The sequence below is a fragment of the Sorghum bicolor genome, chromosome 7 (genome assembly GCF_000003195.3).
Source record: "Sorghum bicolor cultivar BTx623 chromosome 7, Sorghum_bicolor_NCBIv3, whole genome shotgun sequence".
Lineage (NCBI taxonomy): Eukaryota > Viridiplantae > Streptophyta > Magnoliopsida > Poales > Poaceae > Sorghum > Sorghum bicolor.
Window position 1 is genome coordinate 59,601,854 of NC_012876.2, and position 18,735 is coordinate 59,620,588.

An 18,735-nucleotide genomic window follows, 5' to 3' on the forward strand; every position below is an offset into this window, starting at 1 on the left:
CAATTATCTTCAAATCAGTTTATATTAGAAAAGCATACCTCATAATTAATCTAATAATACTAATTTATATCATAAATATTAATATTTTTTGGATAAATTTGATTAAACTTGAAAGCACTTGGTTTCTTGAAATACAAGAATTGTATTCTTATTACTCAACTTCCAATTCCCATAAATCCACGTCGACTTATATATTTAACGATCATAAATGAAGTACATGTACCTCCCTTGGTATATGAATCCGGTTGAATGCAATCCAGTTATTCGATGTGAGGAACATATATGCTTTAGATACAAATTAGAGAGTGCATGTTCTTTCTGCAAAAACTAAGTTTTACTGGAAGTACATGTGATGAAGACATCGACGGACGAGCAAGCAACAATTTTCGAAATGAAGAGAGAACGACAGCTTTCGAAATGAAAAGGAGCAAACTTCTCATGGCAAACAATTCAACTCTGTTCCTCTCCTGCTGGAAAAGAATTCAGGTGTTACAACGGAAGCCTAGAATATACATGGGTTTTCAACTCAGATCATGACATCCGCTCCTAGTATAGATAGCTGCCTCTATGCCTTCTTAGTATTTGCGATTGATCTTGCTGCCTTGAGGTTCAAAAACACAGCCCTGTGATAGTAATTTCAAACAAAAGTCAAGCACCATTCTGACAAAGCCAAACGGCATGACGAAAATACTTCCCTGTGATAGTAGGCATTACCAGCAGGATGCGACGAAGCTGTGGAAAAGAACTCGGAGCTGGAGTGGCATGTACTCATAGTTGATCCAACTTACAATTGGCCAGAACTGCAAGTAATAACCCCCAAACTCACTTAGAGAACAAAACATGCATTGAAGCATCAATTTCAAAACCGAGAACAGCATACCCTCCAAGCTGTCAGTTGGACAGATGCATAATCCTTCTTCACCTTGTTCTTTACTTGTCCAAATGGTCTCCCTAGAATTCATGAAAATTGCAAATACTGATTATTTCTCACAACAGAAAACATGTTCAGGTGTTTGTATATTGTCTGACACAATGTGCAGTTGTCTGTCTGGATCCGGTTTTGAAATAGTAAGGAAATTTGAATAATTGACAGAAACTTATTTTATTGGGATACACAATGAACTTCCCAGTGGAAATTATATATATACCTTCAACCACGAGACCAAAATACATCATAAACATCATGTTGTTCCATGGAGACGCGGTCAGCTGCTCTACTAAGACCTACACATGACAAATGAGCAAAAAAGCCGTACCTTAATCATGATGGTCCTTCAGGTTAGGACCTTGGAATAAAAAGGTATAGGAAGTTGCATTTGAGAAAATTTCAATGTTCATCCGCAAAGACAGTTACATACCTTCTTGGCTGTAGTTTCTTTTCCTTTCTTTCCCTTGAAAAACTTATCCATGAGCTTGTGGAGGAAATGTCCAAAGGGTCCAGCGTATGCAAATCCATATAGCTGTTTGACATTGCCAAAAAATGAAAATAACAACCACTAAATCAGAATTGTGGCAGATGCTATTCAAACAGAATTGTTGATACGTAAACTATGACATTGGCACTTGGTCCAGTTGATTGAACTAGTGGTCAGAAAGCTGTCCAACTTACCATCAGGTTATTTTTGTGCATAGATAATGATATCGTATTCTCACATACTTGGACAATATGACAGTTTCATTTACACAAGAAAGATATACATGACCTAACAACTAACATAGAGGGGGTTGGGGCGGGGTCGGGGGCGAGGACAGGGAATACTAAATTTATGTGTGTCCCTGAGCAACAGACTAGCAGATCACGGCTAAGCTTGATTCTCTGATGTCGAGCAAGGTCTGTCAGTGAGTGAAAATGGCAGTCTAGTTGATGGTGATCCGTGGATGTATTTGGTAGAAGTTGCTATCAGCCTATATATTTCACATATTGTACTTATTTTTTGGTTTGTAGTGTACACCAATAACCAATCATGTTAATTTCCAACCCACTAGCAGGCCTACATCAATCGTGTGGGTTCGGCCGGAACAAAGTAAAGGCAAAAAAACACATTTTTCTTGAGGAGACACTCTGACCGTGATGTTCATCAGCTAGGCATAATTCTACTAACTACATACAGCATGATCCAAGCAACAAACCTTGTAGAGCCTTTTTTTAGTTCTCTGAGTAAAAAGTTTTGGGGTAATATAGCACTTTCGTTTGTATTTGGTAATTATTATCCAACCATAGACTAACTAGGCTCTGTGCAATTAGTTATTTTTTATTTATATTTAATGCTCCATGCCGCAAGATTTGTTTTGCAAAAGTTTTTGGATTTCACATGTAACTAAACAAGGCCTAAGCTAACGATTGACCTGATGTGATAAACTAAATCCAGACGAAAACTACTGAATCGAGTGATAACACTGGCCGATCTAGATTTCGGGCAGGCGATAAGCAGTTACTCAAATCAATTAAAGCCAAGAACGCCTAAGCCGCCCTGAAATGAGACGCAAAGGAAAGGAAAGTTAAAAATAGTAGCGTACCGCGATGAGGAGGAGCCTCCTGAGTTGGAGCTTGGGGACGCCGGAGATCTTCTGGGCGACGGCGTCGCTGCAGCCGGCCAGGACGCCGGAGGTGATGGCCTTGGTGCGCAGCGGGTGCGCCTGCAGCTGCCTCATGTAGGCTTGCCCCGCCATCGCCACCACCTCAGACATCTTGGATGAATTCGATCAGAGCTCCCCTCCTCCCTCCTCCTCTAGTCGTGGAGAGGCGATGGAGCAAGTCAACTGGAGAAGAGAAGCCGAGAAAAGGAACAGATCGTGGAGAAATAGTGGGGGATGCTTCTGCGTAAATCAGTGAGAGAAGCACATTTTTGTCACTGATTCTGACAGGCAAGTGCTGCTGTTGACACTTGACAGCACATTTAATAAGAACATTTTTGTTGGGTGGAGGACTAGTATAGCGCCGTAGTAGGTGAGTACTAATTACCATTGAATTGCCAGAGCAGAGCATCATAGTAGGTGAGCACTTACCAATGGATCACCAGCGCTCTTCTTCCTCAATTCCTCTGCAGGCTGCAGCAGCCGAGGGGAGTTTTGGTCAAATAATCTTTTCGACTTAGACTTTTTTTTGGGGTGTGTGTGTGACCGATTCTTCACCCGATTTTTCTAAGGATAAAAATTTCCTTTGTTACTCTTCGATAAATTCGTTTAGCAATGCGATGGGCCACGTCATGATGAAGAATTTTATAAAAATGAGAATCGAAAATAGATCAGTTCGAACAGAAACTTATCGAAACAATGATCTGATAAAAAAGACAACATGAACGTTAACACACGGAACAAACAAAACATCATACTTCACACTAACCTAACAACCTGGCATGATAACAACTACCAACAAATAAATGATTTTAACTCATACCATAAGGTTCATAAGATAATAAAGTATAAGTGTGCAAAACCATAAGTCCATAACATAACAAGTCAACCGCCAGTATATCATGGTGTAAGAATCATGAGCCTATGATCATACTTTTTAGTTTTGGTGATTTAGACGGAAACAAAAATTTAGGACTAACATTTGTGCTAAAATGTATTAGACATGTTACCATAGGTCCTAGGGATGCAAGGTTCAAGTTTGATCTAGATCTGAATTGAAACGGAGAAGAAACGACAAAAGTTTCCTCGACGAATATGCTCTTGATCACAGCCTTAGGCACATCGGATCATACGGTGGAGTCTTGTAAAATGATTAGGAAAACTGTGTCCACTACATGGTACGGTGAAGAATAAAATCGCCCGATGAATCATTCAGTACACATCGGAGAGTTAGAATAGTTGAAGACCTAAAAGATCAAGGTCATTAGAAGATACGATGTAGCATGGCAATCCGATGGATCTCTGATGAAGACCAAAACCATCGCAATGATCAAGACCAACAATCAAATATCTTGTCAAATGATACGGTGGACAGCGAAATGGTAGTTGAGGTGGATGGGGTTATAAATATGGAGTTCCCTCACTTGTTTGAGTGTGTTGGATTGCCCCAAGGCTGTCACAAGTTAGAACAAGTGTTTTTACACTTGATCTACACATCTATCCTCTCAAGACATTCAAGATCACATCCGAAGCTAGGATAGGCACTATAACACATCCTGTGAGTGTTATGCCTTAAAGCTTGAGAGGTTTGAGTGATAGGGTCGTGTAGCACATCAGGGAATAAGTGATGCCTCTGATCATGTGATTTCCTTTATGGTCTATTAAATTAAAGTAGTGTTACATGGAGGCTATTTATGGAAATGGTGGTTGCCCATGCCAATATTTTTGTAGGAGCAAATTCAGTTGAAATGAAATATGAATTTCTCTGCAAAGGGACTTTTTTGTGCTTTAATTGCTCGATAGAAGTCTTTTGATTGAAAGGTTTTGTGACTGTTTAACCCTCTCCCTCCAATATTTATATTCATGTGGATGCTTTGTTTGCCAATATATGAAGATGTTAGGAGAGACAATTAGCGGTTTACATACTGAAGATGTCAACTTTAACCAATGTAAGTAGTTTCTCTTACATTGATTCATTATTGTTACTATTTATTTGACAATTGATGTACAACATGCAATGGCTAGAAAGGAACAGACTTGTGTGTTGAACAAAGTGCTTGCTCAGAACGAATCACCCAGACCCAAAGTTCCCTAGCATGATTGGTGAAAGTTCTAAGTCTTTTTCGGAATCGACCCTAGACCCAAAGTGCTTGATCAGAATGAATTACCCAGACACCCACAGACACTGGAGGATTAAGCACCAATTTAGTGAAGACTAAAGACCTACATCACCTACATGACTATAGGCTATAAAGGTGTCCAGGTTATTACTTAGATCTCGTAAATACCTAAGATTTAATTTCCACATTGAGTAGAGTTAGTGATCATGTATAGGTTAAATTAAGACTAAGATTAATTTTCAACAGAATGGCATGGAACAGCAATGATGAAGAAGTAACCAAGAGGACGAGGACGAGAGGGGCTGCCAAGTGCCAAGTCCAACGATGAGTTCATAGCATGGACGACGACGATGAAGACAACTTCGTCTAGAATGCCTCCTCCTGCAGCTTTGTTGTCGTCATCACAGAATCAAAAGCCCGGATATTCAGAAATGGGCGATGGAGAAGAGAGGACGAATATTCAACCAGACCATCATCCCGAACTCGAGCAGGCTGATGGTAGAGGTGACGACAATGTGCGAGCTAAGATTTGTATAATTGATCATCAATCGAATTAATCCTCCTAAGATTTGTTTTCATAGACATGCGTGCATGTAAGGTCTTGTTTAGTTCCAAAAAATTTTAGAAAAACGGCACTGTAGCAACAATTTCGTTTTTGACAAAGATTGTCCAATCATAGAGTAACTAGGCTTAAAAGATTCGTCTCGCGATTTACAAACAAACCGTGTAATTAGTTTTTATTTTCATCTATATTTAATGCTTCATGCTTCGATATGACGGAGAATCTTGAAAAGTTCTTGGTTTTTGGGGTAAACTAAACAAGTCCTAAATATTATATGCATTATTGACAGGAAGGATGCATCATCACAGTGGTTCTGAATGTTGTTGCCTAGTGAATCTGCTCAATAAGATGCATAGTACGTTTCCGGGAGAGAAAAAAAGATGCGGTGCATCATCCATTTGGCGAGAATGCAACGTCCAACACGTAACAGTGATTTCTGCAGGAATGAAGCAAGCAAGCAGCTAGCTGCAAGATCGACAACCAAGCATCAGAAGCTGAATTGAAGCATCATCACACCAATGACATGTACTAGCTACCACTTAATAGAGGATTTCGAGCAAAGCAAGAAGGTATCATTGTCCGTCACTACTCGATGATGGAATACTTATATATATATCATTACATATACGTATCAACGTCATCGTGGATTCGTGGGCGCCCATCAGATAGATCAGGCAAGGAATCCGAGCTTCTCTCCGTTCTTCTTGGCGAGGCGGATGAGGCCCTGCCGCTGCTTGTTGTCGGCGCCGATGGCCTTGCAGAACTCATTGATAACCTGTGAAGAGTGGGGCAGATGAGATGACAATTGACGGAGAGCAGGAGCAGCAGGAACCCCAAGAGAGAGCGTGACCGACGGACAGACCGACCTGCGAGTGCAGCGCGATTGCCTTCCCCCTGAGCTGGTTGAAGCGCTTGCGGCCGACGATGTTGCGCGTCACCACCACGAGCGGCGCGAACAGCCCCTTGCCCTCGTTCACGTTGCCCATCATCCGCGCCGGCGACCGCAGCGGCCGCGCGCCGGTGGACCGGGGCCGCGCCGACACCGACATCGCCAGCACGGAGGAGTAGGCGTGGTGGTCGTCGCCGGACACGGAGCTGGACCACGTCGGGAGAGCTCGCACCCGGGAGAAGGACACAGCCGCCGCCATGCCCTTTGCCCTCGATGGCTGGTCTAAGCTTACCACCACGCTCGAACGGCACCGGACGTGTAGTAGGAGAGTAAAGAGAAGCACGGAGCTGAAGCTGAAGCTGAAGCTTGGAGGAGTGGTCTGGTGGTGGTCCGACGCCGAGGTGAAGGGGTGGAAGAAGAGATGGAAGGGGAGGGGAGCCTTGTGGTGAGGAGGAAGCCACACCACACCGGGCGCAGTGGCGACACCGCTTGTGGCTGGCTGGCAGCTCTTTCCGGCCAAGAAACCGATCTCCAATTCGCAGCCGAGAGAGGCTTTGAAATGTCTGGTGGTCTCGCTCGCAGCAACCGAATCCAGCAGATGAGGAGTTTCTGGGCAGCAACCAACGGCCTCTGCCCTGCTGACACGTCAGACCCTACCTCCTAAGCACGTGTCATCCTAGCATTGCACAGCCAAGTGGCTCCGAGGACCAACCAAGGCTACAGCAGAACCATTGCGCAAACGCAACCAAGGCTCCAAGTGGCTTCAGCAAAACCATTCAGCACAAGCATAGAAACCAACATGGCATAGATGATGCCACGCAATGGCATGTAATTGAAATCGATGCCCTGTAACAAGATGACATGGACATGATTTAAGTATTATTATGCGTTCTTTCTACGCCTACTCGTACTCAATCCCAGGCTAATTTAGATGCCAATATATGGCATAGGTTACTAGGTGGCGTTCGTGCTGCTCAGCCGGCGAGGGTCCAAAACATCCGCCCTCATTCCAATCTATCTACACTAATACTAGCTGAAGTGATGATGCTGCACATCAAATACTCCCACACCAAAAGTTGATGTGCTCATCTCCAACCAAGTTCACGCTCCCCGCCTACTTCCGCTTTGAGGCTGCTCTACCCATCCTCCCTGCCAAAAACAAACCATCATAAATACAAGATTCCACGTTTACTTCCAAAGAAAATGCTTCTTTTAAGCACTGAAAAATGGCAACATACTTGTATTGTTCGGATCACGGCAATATCTACTTCCACACATGCATCGGAATGGTTTACTGGGCCCTTCCACATCATCAAAATCAATGCCATAATCCTGAAATCACAATTCAAAACATTTATCTTGTGAAAGCAGCACCGTGCATGTATGCCAACAGAGGGCCCAAAAACAAAAAACATGATACTTACCCATGTCAGTTCTTCAAATGCCTCCACCTTCTTGTTCGTGAAAAATGCCAGCTGAGCAACATCAATTATTAAACCATGGGCATGTAGGCACTCTCTCTTTTCAAACTTATTAAGATCAGCAGATCACTTACATGGTAATAATGATGATCAGGCGTCTCAATTTCAACAGGGATCTGAACTAAATTTGGATCGTAGCATCTAGTCATAGGATATGTTTATTACCAAAAACATAGTGGGCAGCAGACATGAAATACAAAAGTTATGGCAAGATATTTACAACAAAAAAATGAACAAGTAAACTACATACCGGTGGTTGATAAATCGCCCGACGTTCCCATAAAATGAACCGTCAAGGCTAAGAGCCTCTTCATCCCTCAATACACCTGAACCCTCATCATCCCTCGATACACCTGAACCCCAACCAGCATCCAGGAGTACTTGATGCATATGCTTGCCATTTCTTGCATTTTCAATTGCTCTTTCATGCAACTCAGCACTTGTTAGTATCTCTCCAACATATTCACAAACAAAGGCACCTTTTGGGAGATCCTCCACTGTGCGTACTCCCCAGCCTTTACCCTCGCGTGTAAAGAACACCTATACCATGTAATAATGCGACATATAAGGAATAGTTGTTTATGGAACTGAAACCCGGGTTGGGGGAACAAACAAGAACCATCAACTAGATTAACTTCAAGAATGGAGCAAAGACACATGGTAAATTGTTGTGTTTGGGAAGAACTAAGCAATACCAATACACATGATAAGCATATAGCAGCACATAAATGAATGCACTTCAATGCAATGGCCATTGTTTAGAGAAGACCAGAGCCAGCAAACATTGCACATTAATAAGCTCTCGGTGACTACCATTTAGAAAGGAACATTGCATTGAAAATTGAAAAACTCTTAAACATACCTGCAATTTGCATGTTATACCACGCTGAATCACACGGTTTCCACACTGCATACCACATCCACATTTACTCCAGCATTCTTTAATGAATTTTCTGACAAGATGACCTTTACATGCACCAGGTGAAGCTTCATTCTTGGATCTTTCGAGAGGGCAAACTGTACAGTAGAACCTATGATGCTCTTTTGGGAAATGATTAACTGAGGTGCATTCATCAAGGAATGCTGGCTTAAGCAGGCCCTCAGGTGTATATGGGAACTCACCCCCCGTTAGTCTTGAACAAGCACATGGAACTGATGCAGACAAACAGTTGCCAGAACAATCAGCACAACAATCTTCATCACCAATCCGAGCAATAGAGAAGTTGACATAAGCATTTTGGAAGATCAGATTTCTTGGTACATAATAAAAGGATGGAGGACAGGTCTCGCTGCCAAATTCATTTACTACAGGTATTCTTACCCGTTCTCCCCCTTTGGATATATCAGTAATATCATGGGTTGTCTTTTGCTTACGATGAGCCAACTCAGGATCCCAAGCAACAAGTGAATTTTGCAAACAAGGTTCTGAGGTTTCAAGCACCGATGATCCACCAGCCACATTACCATTTATGCCCACAGAAGCCTCACAAGCGATTGGCTTCACAAAAGGAGCAACTGCTTCATTATGCAAGCTGCCACTGTCCCTATTAATCTCAGAATGCACAGTGCCCAACTGCACAACAGATTGACATACCTCACTCATCAGTTTGCCAATAGAAAAATCTGGAGGTAGCACCTTGTATGAGTGAAGGCATTTTTCCTCCACCATTTTGAAAACCTCTTCCATACTAATGCTGAAATTTGAAGAATCCAAGCTGCATTTCAATGACATCTTCACCTCACCATTGGTGGAAGAAGCAACATCAACTTCCACAAAAGATGTCTCCTGAGTATTTTGAACTGTAGACTGTACCCCATTCTCGCACACTGGGGCTGGTTGCAGGCTCCTGCCAAGACTTTGAGGTTGGTTGACTATGCAGCCTCTTGCACCAGAACCTGAAGTTTGTTTTGCAATGTTCAGTTATCATAGTTTTGCACCAAATAGAACTTTTAGAAAATATAGGATTTTTTGTGCTTTGGGAATTGATCAAAATGGCTCTTACACAACATGTGTATGACATTTACAGCATGCGATAGGACAGGTCTAATGTACCTTTCAGTTTGATTTATACACAGCACATAAACATGTATAAAATGCACAATTCTACTGAAACTAAAAAAATGATAAATACGAACATGGATATAGCTTCTGCATAGAAGTAACAGTGTGCAGCTTGGGAGGTCCTACTGTAGCAATCAGTTGATTTATAAATGAAGCACAAACATATGTACGAAATGCACATTCCGCTGAAGCTAAAAGAATGACGAATACAGGCATGGACGCAACTTGTCGTTGTAGAACATTGAAAACATGATGTTGAGGACAGCAAGACAAACTTTACCTGAAGATCCATCATCGAGCCGTATGGCATCAGGACCAGCCAGAAAATCTCGATCCGTTAAAGGGTCACCAACACTGACTTCTGATATATCAATTTGTGGTTCTGGTTTGGGTTCTTTCACAATGAGAGCATCGTCGACGGCTAAAGGATATTCATGGCCAGCAGCGTGCGGCACTACAGCCAAGGACCTACTTTGCCGACGACTGGCTTGTGGTGAAGCAGGCAGAGCACCTTGGGTTGAAACAGTGGATTGCTGTGGTCCAGGCTCAAATGGCTGCGGCTCTGACCTGAAATTAGCCGTGCCCATCCTGGGCCTCTTGACCAGGGGTGTTTCATTATCATCTTCACCCGTGTCATCATGAGTAGCAGAAAAATATTGTTGTCGATTGTCCCATGTTGATCCATTTGGCTCCGAGTCCACATGGGCTGCTTGGGCGCCCTGATACAAAAGATCAATAATGTACAACAGTAAGGAGTTAATGGAGAAGAAAGGAAGGTATAAACTGTTGAGTGTTGACAAGCAAGGTAGATGGGCGAATGATAACCTGTTGGGAGGGAGAGGTTTGTTTGTTGTCTTCCCTAGCGAAGATGGCATCTGCGAGGGCACGGTAGTGCTCATCCTCAATGGGCTCCCAGTTGTTGTCGAAGGTGGCGAGGAGTTCCTTGAGTACTGGGGTGGCCTGCTTCCTAGAGATACCGAGCTCCTTCATGGCGTCCAAGGCCTTCCTAGCCCTTTCCATGTTTTTGCCGCCCATGTTGGTGTAGATGGCAGTTGCTCCCAGTCAGACTGCAGCCTGTAGCGGGCACCATGGGCAAGAAAATGGTCAGCCACAGCTGGGCAAAATAAACTAGTCTAGTTGCTGGGCAGTAGCTGATGCAAGCAAAACCCAAGCAAGTAAGAGAAAATAGTGGCGTGACTTTAGCCATCGAGGGAGGAGCGAATGGCCGAAAGTATACATCAATCCCCCAATGTGTGAACTGAGAGGTCGCTATCCTAAATTTTCCCCGCCGAAAATCACCAGAACAGATCAGATCGGCCCCCAAAAAAACATGACGGAAATCCAAGACAGAAATATAGAAACGACGGTACTAATAGTGAGAATGGCGTGATATTTTGCCCCAAATGAAGACACAAAAACCACAATGCGTGAACTGAATGGTGGCTTAAGTTTTCCGAGCCCAATGCGTGAACAGAATGATAGCTAGGGTTTTCGAGAAGCATCCGAAAGATTAGATCGCAGTCGCACCTTAAAAAGGGATCAGTCTTTTTTTCCCCTACTATCAAGAACCAGCAAGAAAGATGTGCCTAAATGAGCCAAAAAAAAAAGGTGACCTGAGGCGCTAGAACAAGCCAATCGGCAGGGGGATCAACCACATTCGATCCGCGCGAAGAGAAGGTGAATGAATAGTGACGGAGGGGAGATGAATAAGAAGGAAGAGAGGCGCACACCTCTACTTCAACGGGCTCAGGTGGACGAGCAACGGACGGAGAAATGGGAGGGATTAAAACTGCAATCAGGAAGGGGAAGCATTCAATCTCTCACTCCATCCTACAGCTGTGTGCGTGATTCGCTCGCCGATTTGACGGATTGATTGTCTGGAGCACAGGGAATGGGAGGAGGCGGAGGAGACGAGGAGGAGGGCTGAGGGGTTTTCTCTCTCCCTCTGGCGCTTACTGGGGTTTCTCTTCTTCCCAGGTCACCCAACCAACAAGGGGTCAGGGGGGGGAGGGCGAGGGAAAGGGGAAGGCGAGGCGACGACGAGGAGAAAAAGGCGTGTCGTCGATCCCCCTCCCCCGCACCGTGCGTGGCTGGGGTCGCCATCACATCGCGATTTGGGCCGGCCCATTAACTAACACTCCTCCTGGACTGGGCCAAGGGACCAAATGAAGCCCAACAAAACGATGAAAGGCCCATATCCGATGGGGTCGCAAGCATACAAGTAGGAATCCGAGCCGCGGCCCCCGACGCCGAGTTCCATCGTTCCCCTTTTTCCGCCGTGCCTCCCTCCCACTAAACCCTAGATCTCTCTTCCTCTCTCTCGAGGACTAGGAAGGATGCCGCCGTCTTCGGCTCTGAGCAAGCGCGGCGGCGGAGGGGACGGCATCCTGGCCGCCATCTCGCGGTCGCAGGTGGCGGCGCACGGGCGCGAGGCGGCGGCCATGGCGAAGAAGCTGCTGCGGAGCACGGGGAAGGCGGCGTGGATCGCGGGGACCACCTTCCTGGTGCTCGTGGTGCCGCTCATCATCGAGATGGACCGGGAGCAGCAGCTCAACGACCTCGAGCTCCAGCAGCAGACGCTCCTGGGCGGACCGCCGCCGCCGGCAGCAGCCAAGTAGATGGATCCTCCATGGATCGACCCTTTTGTTCCTCTCTCTCTCTCTCTCTCTCTCCCTTCCTCTAGGTGTGAGGTGTCTGTCGCTATCAAGTTCATCATTCGAGTTGAGAGGAGTTTCAGAGGGAGGGAGTTATCGAGTCGGCCTGTTGTCGGTCGGTCGTAATTAAAGGAGAAAAAAAACCTGTTTTGTTCATGTTCGTTCTCGATGCAACACTAGTTTAGTTTCCCTTTCTATGAATTGAAACGGATTGATGAGATAAGTTGTGCTCGGTCGCTGCTGCTGCTGCTTGTTCTTGTTATATCTGTCTGTGTTAGCGATTTTAATGACTAATAAATCTGCTTCTTGCTGTTATTCTGGATGATGAGGCAAGCAAAGCAATTTGCGTTGGGTGTACATTGGTTATTGTCTCATTGATATGTTTGCGTTGGGGGTACATTGGTTATTGTCTTATTGATATGTATGTTCTCCAAACTGTGCTCTTAGGCGCGCCCTATGCGAAGCTCCTCAACAGCATTGTCTTATTGATAAGCTGTGGTTTCTAATTACACAGTTTGTCTGAAAATGGCAAGACAAATATTTTAAGTCTAATTAGTCGAACACTAATTGTTAAATAAAACAAAATGATACAGTAGCCAAATCCAAAAACTTTTTGGAACTTGTTTAGTTCACCCCCAAAAACTAAAATTTTTTAAAAAACTTTTTGGAACTTGTTTAGTTCACCCAAAAACTAAAATTTTTTAAGATTCACCGTCATATCGAATCTTACGTCACATGCATGGAGCGTTAAATATAGATGTACACAGTTTGTCTGTAAATCGTGAGACGAATCTTTTAAGTCTAGTTATTTTATGATTAGACAATGTTTGTCAAATAAAAACGAGTTACTTTATGATTAAACAATGTTTGTCAAATAAAAATGAAGTTACTACAGTGTCGTTTTCCCAAAAAAAAATTTGGAACTAAACAAGACCCGCCTGAAATTGGTAACAATTCAAATTTTGTTATTTGAATGGCTATTAAATTGGCTTTTGGAATCCTGGAGAGGAAGAGAAGGGTGAACAATTGCTTGTAGTGGGGTCAAATTCCAATTCTGAATTATTAACCATCCAAACAGCTTCAATACCAATTTCACATTCAGAGGCTAAAATATCTACAATTCTACATCCAAACAGGGTTAAGGTATTTTCACCAATTTTGCCCCCACGCTTGCTTCCTGCTGCATCAACAATTCAACATATGAACATGTTTACAGACTACAAATCTTTTATAATGTCCTCTCCATCCACTCAAGCATGAAATATACTACAGACTACAAATCTTTTATAATGTCCTATCCATCCACAAACAATCGTCGGAGACAATGGTTGGTGAAAATGCCAGCAATGTGCAGATATTCACATCTATCATTCAAATCAGGCATAAGTGAAAATAATCATTGAGGACTTGCAACATTAAAAAAAAAGGTTACTCACATTGTAACGGTTTCAGTCACCAGGCATGTGAGCATACATTGCGTTATAAATCAAATCAGGGCTCCGCCACAAATGTACCAATACACATATCTTCCTACGATGATAATAACTTGGCAAACACTAGGTAGCCTCGATCTGCAGTAGTCTCTCTCTCCCTGTGGCCACCCTGAACTTTGTTGATCAATAGCCCACCAGACGTTGGTCTGTGCGATGAGGAAGGCTGCTCCGAGCCCCCAAACCTCTGCAACCGCAGCCTGCCTGCAAATTTTGCGTATACAGCAACCATGGAATGCTATGTGTGATTTATTGCCACAACTTTCTTCTCCAAATATTTTTCATCTACTAGAAACACTAAAAAAAAATTGAAAGCGCCTTACCACTTGTGATGCAAAAGGCAGCATCCTCTCTGGTGGCATGCCAGTGCACAAACCTATCCCCAAAAAATAAGACGATCAGTCCATGTGATAGACTTTAGAACTGTCTCAGTAGTCAGCAATTGCAACCATCTCACCATATAGAACTGCTCCAATGAATGCATCTCCTGCACCAGTTGTATCAATGAGCTCATCAGGTGGTATAACTTCTGCTGTTCCTAACAGTAACCTGCCATTTATGGACCCCACTCCATCTGCACTTATTCTCAAATTAGCCTGAAAAACAAGGACAGCAGCAGAAACAAATTTGTTACATAATTACTATTCAGAATTGTTCAAAGTAATCAGTCATGAATTTAAAACAGACAGCTGCTTGATAGGGCTCCAGGGTCCAGGCAATGTGTTAGTCTACAAACAAAAATTTCTATGCGTGTGTTGCCACTTATTTTAGATTAACATTTTTGTTATAAACCAAACAACTTCAGCTTGTTTGCAGTGTTTTAGGATTTCTTTATTTATATTAGTGTACTGCAGCTCCGAACCTGTATTCAGGTCTTAATAAGATGATAAAGGAATAGACCTATGGGAAAGAATGATCATCCCATGTTTTACATATAACGTATCATACCTTGGAAGTAATGCAATTTGGTGTCGTAGAACTCTGATCAACTTTCTTCTCTAGAGATTCTAACAGTGCCTCTATGTCTATTTTGTCTGCCTCAGAAGCATCTGCAAGGTATGCAGGGAGAGACAGCACTGAACCCATTCCCGGTAGAATGCATAATGGCAGGTTACCCTTGTATTATGCTAAATGCTTGGCTAACATTGGCATGCAAAGATAGAGTAAACATACCTATTGTGCTTCTTTCAAGCATTAAGCAACCTTTCTCCCCTAGAGTTACAATAACAAATTTGATCTTCGGTAATCTTAAAAGCATGGAAACTAAAGCAACTGGAGTTGATGAGGCTCCTGTCCAGGCCTACAAAATTACGTTAGGTGGAAAGAATAGAACCCACAAGATAGCAACAAATTAAACCTGCTTAACACATGCCATCGATTCAAAACATCAGCACAGCACGATGGAAATTTGGTTGTCAATCACCAAATACAATTGTGGTAATCCAATTGCATATAACCACGCAAAGCTTAACCAACGATGTAACTGCTCTTCTAAGTTGATGGCAAAGCCTTACATAGTACATACCAATATACTCAAGACGGTGCTAGTTACATAACAAACAGATGGACTAGAGACTACTGTAAAACAGAGAACAAGCAGGTTTGCATTCCGAATAAATGATATTGGGCCTAATGACACAGAAAGAAGTAAATAAAGAAAGTGAGTTCTTGCCTAAGCCAGGGGATATTTAAGCATCTCCATTTATAGTATGGAGAATTTGATCAAGAATAAAGATTTGCTAGAAAACTTGACAACAGCCAATGGGAAGTGTATTGGGTAGAATTTAGCAGTTATGCTCTTTTGTAATAGAACAACTTACCTGAGGAAACTTTGCAGAACATACAACATAGGTTGCAAAATTAAGAAGCTCATCCAATCCCTCCCTCTTTTTTTCGGCATCGATGAAAATAGGGATTTTTCTTCGACTTGCCTGCACTGGATTGTCCCATAAACAAAGATCAGTCTCAGTAGCAGTGCAGCACAGAGAAAATGAGAAAATAACCAGATTCAGTTTTTGTATGACACAATACTGTGGAAATCACAGATGTGAAGTGGACAGAACTTTGCTATTTGGAGCCATATCTGAGATGTCTATATGCAACCACAACTGTAGGGATTTATTTGCTGTAGAATGAGATGATGTGGCAGGAAAAATATTACCTCTTCTGCAACGATCAAAGCAGTCTCATGCAACCGCACATCAAAATAGACCATGTCTGCACCGTCTAAAGCGGCAGACAAGTTTTCCTTTGTGAGTTCCTCTGGCAACAGCGGGGGATAACCAGGAGTGTGTATACATGTACGAGTTTTCCTGAGAGGTGGAAGGGGAGTGCTCTGGATAAGCAGTAACACACACACACACAAATACAGTTGACAAGAATATGCATCAGCTATTTGAAGTAAAATGTCACTGTGTTTGTCCTTCAGAACTCACGTTTGGTTATCAACAATGATGTAGGTGAAGGGAGAATTCCCATCCTCAGCAACCTGGAAAAAGGAAGCGTCACATTCTTATACTTGTATTGAGTGCCTGTAAGCAATTCTACATGGTGACAGTGACATGATGCATACAAGCATGTAGGATGTGTCGATGCCATCATCTTGCAGCTCCTTGAGGATGTTTCTTCCTTGAGCATCGTTAGATACCTGGATTGGAAGCAAGCTCGTTGACCTACTTTAGCTGTTGAGAGGGAAGGGAACTAGTACTATATAGGGAAGGAAGAAACACTAGTGATGACCTTGGAAATGATCCTGGGGCGGAGGCCGAGGCGTGCAGCTGCAGTGAGGGCGTTGCCCGTGTTGCCCCCTCCCTGCACCTTGAGGGCGAGACTGCGGATCTTGTCGTCGGGGTTGGGGAAGGAGGCGACCGTGGCCAGATAGTCCACGGACGCGGCGCCGCAGCCCAGCTACAGACAACAAAATCGACGGCGGGGACGCTGGGCGGTGAGCCGTGAACGGAGGATAAGGAAGGAAGGTAGGAGGAGGAGAATCGAATCAGAACTTGTGAAAAGAAGAGATGGAGCACGTACCACGATGGGATTTGGGCTGTCCGAGGTGGAGGCCGAGGCCATGGCGACGGCGACTGGCGGGCGGTGATGGGGAAGAGGACGAGTGTGGAGAGGAGCTGGCAGCTGCAGCGGCAACAAGAAAGCCACCATTTTTGGCTGTTTTCTGTTGCTATTGACTTGTCGTCGTTATTTGTTGATTGGATTAAACTTTACTAGTAGGAATAGGTATACAATAATCGAGAGAGGGCGGATGTGGGTTGCGGATGTTGATGATGGAATTCGATTTTGGCCCTGTTTAGTTCCCCACTAAAAATTTTTTCATTCATCCCATCGAATCTTTGGACACATGCATGGAACATTAAACGTAGATAAAAAAATAAACTAATTACACAGTTTAGTTAAGAATCACGAGACGAATCTTTTAAGCCTAGTTACTCCATGATTAGCCTTAAGTGCTACAGTAACCCACGTATGCTAATGACAGATTAATTATGCTTAAAAAATTTGTCTTGCAGTTTCCTAACGAGCTATGTAATTTGTTTTTTTATTAGTTTCTAAAAACCCCTCCCGACATCCTTCCGACACATCCGATGTGACATCCAAAAAATTTTCATCCCCAATCTAAACAGGCCCAAAGTTGAGAGAAGTATACGAAGGAGGAGCTAAAGCTGATCTCTGGCGTTCTTCCTGTTAAAGTCGCAAAGCTTTCGCTTCTTTTAAAGGTGGCTGGCCTGGATTGGCTCGGCTCCCTCTTCCACTTTACAGCCGAATATGGGATTGTATGGCCTTGTGGCCCTTGTGTGCACGGACAGTAGCTAACATTTTCTTCGACTTCAAGAACCAAACCCGATGCTCGGAGTTATCACACCGGAATCCAAAACGTACCCCAAAATAATGCCAAACACTTTCTAATCTTTAGTCCTTGCTATTCTCTTCGTTTCAAATTATAAGACATTTTTTAAAAAAAATGAAATTCCAGGGCTCGTGCCTTAGCCTTTTAACTAAAGTTAAAATATGTTCGCTTCTACCATTAAATGAATAATAACTAAACATAAATGTGAAGACATGTGCTTAGTTAAGTGCTAGAAAGATATATTTCGCCACAAGAATAAGCTAACTGAGGTTCAAAGCATACCCACCAGATCTCTTTTCTTTTTTTTCTTAAAAATTTATATAGAGGATTGGGAGAATGTGTTTTGAGGTTTTAGAGGAGACCCACTATAGGAGATTGATTAAATCTACCCTACTACCTCTTTTTCTCAATCCCGTTCCCCACAACCACCGCCACCACTCCATTTGTCGCCACCTCTCTGTCTTTATCCTCTCAGTGCTTGCTCGGAGCTCGCACTACAAGAAACACATGGCTTTTTAACGTTTAGTTATGTCACAATATATGGAATTTATGTTACAAATTAAGATTTGTGACATCAAGTTGACAAAAATCAAAACGTGGAAAAGCCCGCGTCATAAAATGATTATGTGACATTTGTTTGGTTCATGTCACAAGCATATGACATTGATTTATTGTCACAAAATCGTAGGTCTTGCCATGTGGCAGCTGACATGGTAGGGAGAAAAAATGTCACAAACACTACAAAAAATGTCACAACCATCATAATTCTGTTACACGTCAGTATGCTGTTTATGGCCCATTATTCATGCCCATGTGTTTGTGGCACGCTCATGAAATACGTATAAATTGGAAGAAAGCTCACAATTGACAAAATATTGGTCATCTTTTTCATTGAAACCATCAACATTTGTACTTGTACAACTTTTCATAGAAAATACAAAGGCAATAAGCAAGCTACACACAAGTAGCTACAAAACTAAGAGGGTAGCTTGCATAATACAACTCATATGATTTGCTTGCATAACAAAATCTTTCAAAAAT

The 18,735-nt window shown here is 43.1% G+C and overlaps 5 protein-coding genes across 7 annotated transcripts; 1 reads left to right on the plus strand and 4 right to left on the minus strand.

Moving 5' to 3' along the window:
* LOC110437067 (peroxisomal membrane protein PMP22) lies at nucleotides 246–3,099 on the minus strand. The gene is made up of 7 exons (XM_021465211.1): nucleotides 3,007–3,099; nucleotides 2,518–2,817; nucleotides 1,359–1,460; nucleotides 1,149–1,224; nucleotides 881–951; nucleotides 715–800; nucleotides 246–623 (listed from the first exon to the last, which is right to left on the minus strand). The coding sequence occupies exons 2-7, from the start codon at nucleotides 2,686–2,688 to the stop codon at nucleotides 566–568; spliced, it is 564 nt and encodes a 187-aa protein (XP_021320886.1). The 5' UTR covers nucleotides 2,689–2,817; nucleotides 3,007–3,099; the 3' UTR covers nucleotides 246–565.
* On the minus strand, nucleotides 5,628–6,705 carry LOC8056916 (protein PROTON GRADIENT REGULATION 5, chloroplastic). Its single transcript, XM_002445609.2, has 2 exons — nucleotides 6,123–6,705; nucleotides 5,628–6,031 (listed from the first exon to the last, which is right to left on the minus strand). The coding sequence occupies exons 1-2, from the start codon at nucleotides 6,402–6,404 to the stop codon at nucleotides 5,927–5,929; spliced, it is 387 nt and encodes a 128-aa protein (XP_002445654.1). The 5' UTR covers nucleotides 6,405–6,705; the 3' UTR covers nucleotides 5,628–5,926.
* LOC8056917 (probable inactive histone-lysine N-methyltransferase SUVR2) lies at nucleotides 6,930–10,757 on the minus strand. Its single transcript, XM_002445610.2, has 8 exons — nucleotides 10,514–10,757; nucleotides 9,969–10,407; nucleotides 8,489–9,522; nucleotides 7,877–8,166; nucleotides 7,701–7,767; nucleotides 7,570–7,620; nucleotides 7,384–7,477; nucleotides 6,930–7,294 (listed from the first exon to the last, which is right to left on the minus strand). Exons 1-8 carry the CDS (start codon nucleotides 10,721–10,723, stop codon nucleotides 7,260–7,262), a joined length of 2,220 nt encoding a protein of 739 aa, XP_002445655.1. The 5' UTR covers nucleotides 10,724–10,757; the 3' UTR covers nucleotides 6,930–7,259.
* LOC8056918 (mitochondrial import receptor subunit TOM9-2) lies at nucleotides 11,914–12,684 on the plus strand. Its single transcript, XM_002444492.2, has one exon. It carries the CDS (start codon nucleotides 12,025–12,027, stop codon nucleotides 12,304–12,306), a length of 282 nt encoding a protein of 93 aa, XP_002444537.1. The 5' UTR covers nucleotides 11,914–12,024; the 3' UTR covers nucleotides 12,307–12,684.
* LOC8054097 (ribokinase) lies at nucleotides 13,481–17,123 on the minus strand. 3 transcript variants are annotated; one of them, XR_002454672.1, is made up of 12 exons: nucleotides 16,863–17,123; nucleotides 16,572–16,739; nucleotides 16,405–16,479; nucleotides 16,268–16,320; nucleotides 15,994–16,144; nucleotides 15,653–15,763; nucleotides 15,006–15,132; nucleotides 14,781–14,881; nucleotides 14,290–14,428; nucleotides 14,156–14,208; nucleotides 13,779–14,070; nucleotides 13,481–13,519 (listed from the first exon to the last, which is right to left on the minus strand). XR_002454672.1 is itself a non-coding variant. In XM_002445611.2 (11 exons), the coding sequence occupies exons 1-11, from the start codon at nucleotides 16,989–16,991 to the stop codon at nucleotides 13,959–13,961; spliced, it is 1,185 nt and encodes a 394-aa protein (XP_002445656.1). In that variant the 5' UTR covers nucleotides 16,992–17,123; the 3' UTR covers nucleotides 13,726–13,958. The 3 variants fall into 3 exon arrangements, 2 of the variants coding, with proteins under 2 accessions (XP_002445656.1, XP_021320030.1); XM_002445611.2 differs by lacking the exon at nucleotides 13,481–13,519 and having other exon boundaries at nucleotides 13,726–14,036; XM_021464355.1 differs by lacking the exon at nucleotides 13,481–13,519 and having other exon boundaries at nucleotides 13,726–14,070.